The sequence below is a fragment of the Melanaphis sacchari genome, unplaced genomic scaffold (assembly GCF_002803265.2).
Source record: "Melanaphis sacchari strain LSU unplaced genomic scaffold, SCAv2.0 Contig87_pilon_pilon, whole genome shotgun sequence".
In the NCBI taxonomy this organism is placed as follows: domain Eukaryota; kingdom Metazoa; phylum Arthropoda; class Insecta; order Hemiptera; family Aphididae; genus Melanaphis; species Melanaphis sacchari.
Window position 1 is genome coordinate 667833 of NW_020271618.1, and position 5168 is coordinate 673000.

General features: G+C 30.8%; 1 protein-coding gene across 1 annotated transcript; it reads left to right on the plus strand.

Moving 5' to 3' along the window:
* Positions 1 to 1826: 1826 nt before the first annotated feature.
* On the plus strand, positions 1827 to 2760 carry LOC112602395 (zinc finger BED domain-containing protein 6-like). The gene is made up of 2 exons (XM_025350450.1): positions 1827 to 2286; positions 2435 to 2760. The coding sequence occupies exons 1-2, from the start codon at positions 1827 to 1829 to the stop codon at positions 2758 to 2760; spliced, it is 786 nt and encodes a 261-aa protein (XP_025206235.1).
* The last annotated feature ends 2408 nt before the right edge of the window (positions 2761 to 5168 follow it).

Below are 5168 nucleotides of genomic sequence, written 5' to 3' on the forward strand. Positions count from 1 at the left end.
TATTTCCAAAACAAAGGTGCATCAAAATCATCGAATCTTTCCTCTCAAATCGTACCTTCATTACCAAAATTGATGATTCTTTTTCGTCCACCAGACACATCCTTGCAGGTGTCCCTCAAGGCTCATGCCTATCCCCAACCCTCTTTTTAACTTACATCAACGATTTACCGACCACTTCTAAAGCCTTTCTCTCACTGTTCGCGGATAACACTATGTTCTTCACCACCGATACTAACCCAAAACGCGCAGCTATCCAATTACAACATCAACTTGACCTGGCTACCACTTGGTTCTACCGCTGGCGTATCAAAATAAATCCGACCAAAACTGTAGCAGTCCTATTTGGGCGCTCTAACACAACTCACATACCACCACTACAAATCAATAATTACCCTCTACCATGGTCTAAACAAGCTAACTACCTCGGCGTTACTATCGGACGTAAACTTACCTTAGCCCGGTAATTGCCCGGCTAAAACCCAAGCGCCCCCGATTGTGTCGACTCACTTATACAAGTCTGGTCGGCACAAATCGACGCTTTACTCAGCCCATTAATTGTCAAACATAATTATTATTTTATAGAAATAGAAACACGTAATACTCAAAATAAAGAAGTGTATTTATTTACGAAACGGGTCGTCCATCCGGACGAACCGTATCATAGTACAATATTAACAAATAACAATGATATTAATAATACAAATATACCTACATTAAAAACAAAAATCTATTTATATGATTATTAAAAGATTCCATGGTAGTAAAATAAAATAATTATATTTTTGTACCCTTAGTAATAGCATAATTATATTGATAGGCAAAGCTAAAGAATAATTTCTTCTTTGAGAACCTATTCATGTATTAACTATTACAATAATTATAGCTATTTGGAATCACTGTATTGTGTGTAATATACAGAATGGAAGAATTTCCTTAATATATATCATTATGGTAATATTATTTGTTATTTATAGAAGTTAGTTGTTTACATGGATAAAAAAAAAACACCAGATAATAAATTGTAATGTAGTGAGGATATTTTTATTTTCTGTTGGTGTTGAATGTCAGGACAGTACACACTACATATTATAAATTACAAACTTAATATCGTTTTATTGTATTAAAATTCAAAATTAATCAAGACAGAAGAACTAGTGACATTTGGAAGTATTTTTCTAAAGTTGACTCTAGTCAAGCTAAATGTGAAATTTGTAAAAAAAAATATTCGTACAAAACTAGTCTGTCAAACTTGAAAAAAACATCTCAACAATTCTCATTTGATATATCTTTATACTGAAAATAATACATTACAGGTAACCTATGTACTATAATATAACATTTATTTATTATTTTAGTTTTATTTCTGGTAAAGCTTATAATATTATATTGATTTTTATGATTATAAATAATAATTTACATACAGCTTAATAACTATAAAAAGTAGTAGAAATGTTTTTTTTTAAATTTTTATCTCTACTTCTCATACTGAATAAAAATAAAAAATAATTTATTTCCATTCAGTGTTATTAAAATTTAATTTACAACAATTAAATTAGTTTTTAAAATTTTTTATTAATTTACATAGAATGAGCCTGAAGTTGATGTCGTCAATCCCGTACCTTCTACATCTTCATGTGTACAAACAGTAAGGGACCTTAGTATAGGAAAAGAACCGGGCAGTAGTATTGTTAATCAGGCAACTGGTATACATGAGATGACACCAATTTTAAAACTAAATCCGTTGAAACGTAGGGAGTTGGCAATTACAAACTTTACTCCTAAAAAAATTTCTGTTGACGGCCAAAAAAAAATTAGATAATTCACTCATGAAACTTTTTATAAAAGATCTACAACCTTTTAGTGTGGTAGAAGATACAGGATTTAAAGAGTTTGTGAACATGTTAAACCCTGGCTACAAAATTCCCAACCGGCATTCGATTTCCAAAACACTTATTCCAGCAGCTTATGAAAAATATGTGAATGAGGTTAAAGAAACAATATCAAATGAATTAGTAACAGCTTGTTTGACGACTGATTGCTGGACATCTAGAGATAACAAAAGTTACATTGCCATAACTGTTCATTTTATTGACAACAATTTTAATTTGAAGTCTATATTATTAAGTTGTCATTCATTCATTGAGAACCACACAAGTGAGAATCTTGCTGAGCAAATAAATAAAACATTAGATGCATGGAACTTGAAAAGTAAAATTGTATTTTCTGTATCTGACAACGCTTACAACATTCAAAATGCATTAGCACAGTTAAAATTTAAACATTTTGGTTGTTTTGCCCATACACTTAATCTGATTGTCCAGTCTGCATTAAAAAAAAGAAAACGATCTCATTGATAAAGTCAAAAACATTTTTACTCATTTTCGCAAAAGTACAAATGCAAATAACAAATTAATTGCATATCAAAAAAATATAGGGATCGATAATCCACTAAAAGTCTTACAAGATGTAGCCACGAGGTGGAATGCTACATTCTACATGCTAGAGCGCTTTGTACAGCTGGAGACTTCTATACGGGGAACAATGGGACTTTTAGATAATGCGCCACCTTGTTTGAATTCTGATGAATGGACAGCTATCAAGGAGTTCTGTAACATTTTACGACCTTTTGAAGAAGCTACTAGAGCAGTGAGTGGAGATCAATACATGACTGCTTCATTAGTTATAGTTATTGCTCAAGGGTTGAAAAATGTCTGCGAACAAATGAAAAATGAAAATTATTCTCTCAGAACTTTAGGTTAAGTCAATAATTTATTGAATGGTATGAGAGACCGCCAAAGCTGGGGAAATATTGAAAATAGTAAGACCTTAAAAATATGTACATTCCTTGATCCACGGTTCAAAATCATACCATTCAACCACAATGAAAACATGATAAATTCAGTAAAGAGTGATATAGTAGAGCGTACAGCACAGATTATTTCGAAATCCAGATCAGAATCTACATCGATTGAAGATGAACCACAGACTTCTATCCAGCCATCTGACACATTGACACCTGAAGTAAAGCGATTTTCAATTTGGGAATCAATCGATAAATGTGTTTCCCAAATGCAGCCTTCAACTGGAACATCAACTTCAAGGGCTATAGTAGAGGTGCAACGTTATTTAGAAGAACCAGTATTAAAAAGAAACTGTGATCCACTAAAATGGTGGCAAGATCACAAGTATAATTACCCATTTTTAAACGTTTTGGCCAGGAAGACGTTATGTTGTCTAGGATCGTCTGTTCCATGCGAGCGGGTATTTTCTAAAGCAGGCCTTTTAATATCTGATCGCCGTTGTTGCTTAAACACAAAAAAAGCAGAAATGTTGTTGTTTTTAAATCAAAATGCATAATTCATTTATCCAATTAACTTACAGTTATTTAATTTTTATTACTATGTTGTAACTATGAGTATTTTAAGTTTTTTTTTAACATTTATTGCACTATTTAAAAAAAACATTTTTTATTTTCCATTATTATATTTTAAATGCAGGTATCAGTGTTAATTTTCATAATTATAAATATGTAACTCATGTTTCTGAAGAACAGTTTATTGTTGTAACCTTTAGGTAACAGGTAAAATCACTAGTACAATACTTAAATTTTATAATTGACAATGTTCATACTATGACAATTTTATTAAAACAAAAATAAAACAGTAAAATACTAACATGGGCTACAGTAGCTATTCTTCAAGTCTTCAAATCACAAGTAACAGTTGTACTCATGACAAATTAGCAACTACAATAGTGTTTTATTAATTATTTTTAATATTTTTATCATGGTTGTATAAACATAAACATAGATAAGTAGGTACTAGGTAGAATCATGATAAAGTAAATTTACTTTATCATTGGTAGAATGTTCAACGTTCATGTGATTATGAGAATAAGTTTGCATAAGGTTAGTCATTACATTAAGGCTAGTCCGCGTTTAGCATTCAAAAGCAATCAATTTCTGATATTATAATAAAATAAATGTTGATAAAATGATAACTAGATAATTAATTCTGATGAGAGTGTCATGAACTTTTATAATATTATCTAATATCTATGCAAAAGTAGCAGTTAATTAAGTAGCAGTGAGTAGCAGTTTCAAAAAGTAGCAATATCTTGAGATGGTATAACATAACAGTAGCACTATATCAGTGAATTTTCACTGGTGATTTCAAAACTGTGACCAACTGGCAACTACTATATTATGAAACATAAGTTAATATCTATAATACCTATAACGCTATAACATATTTTTACAGAAAGTAGCAGTAGCAGTTTTCCAATGTGACCAACTACTAAAAATTAAAAAGTAGCAGTCACTGTTATTTTCATACTGGAGAAGCAGACTGTGATTGCTACTTTGTGATCACCAGTGAAAAATCACTGCTACTGTTATTTTATGCCATCACTACACCATAGGCAATCGGGGAGAACGGAGCGACTATGTATTAACTGTATTGGTATTTTTTTGATAATTTACATCACTTGCATGTAATAGCAGCGAGTGGGGGACTGGCCCACCATTGCTAATTACTGTATGTTTTTGTTTTGACAATAAACGATGGGGGCTGGAGGAGAAGTACTGGTACCATGGTTCCTCCTCCAGTCCTCGATATCATAGGAAAAAAAAAAATTAATTTAATTTTCTTTTTAAATTTGTTGATTAATAAATAAAACTATTTAGCAATTAGAAATTGAAATTTTAGGTTATGCAAAACTTAAAAAGTTTTTACCTTGTATTTATCATTAATTTGTGCGCTGCATTCTACAAAATATTATACATACTATTTTTTGTTACAAAATTGATTAAAGGACTTAATGGGCAAACGTATCCGATTGAAAAATAATACATCATCAATGACCAAAATTACTTTTCCCTCTTGCACAGCTAGTAGTCGCACTAAGCTGGATCATTTATTTATTGGACCTGTAGCGTTCGTCAACAATGACTGTGAACTATGAAGCTAAATATATACCTATAATTTTTTTACAGTACATTATTTACAGAACCAACACAATTAAATAATTTTACTCATCAAATTGTTGATTTTAATGAATTCCGTCTAACGGAATTCGAAAATTTAATGCTTAACCACTATTATTACCACGAATACGTGGAAATTATATTCAAATATATCATTTGATTATTTATGTATACCACAAAAATT

What these genes read in the sequence shown, in the direction of transcription:
- LOC112602395 (XM_025350450.1), top strand. Translation starts at nt 1,827, where the DNA reads ATGAAACTTTTTATAAAAGATCTACAACCTTTTAGTGTGGTAGAAGAT. An exon ending in GTTAAAATTTAAACATTTTG is followed by an intron (nt 2,287 to 2,434) that starts GTTGTTTTGCCC and finishes AAAAAAATATAG; the next exon opens with GGATCGATAATCCACTAAAA.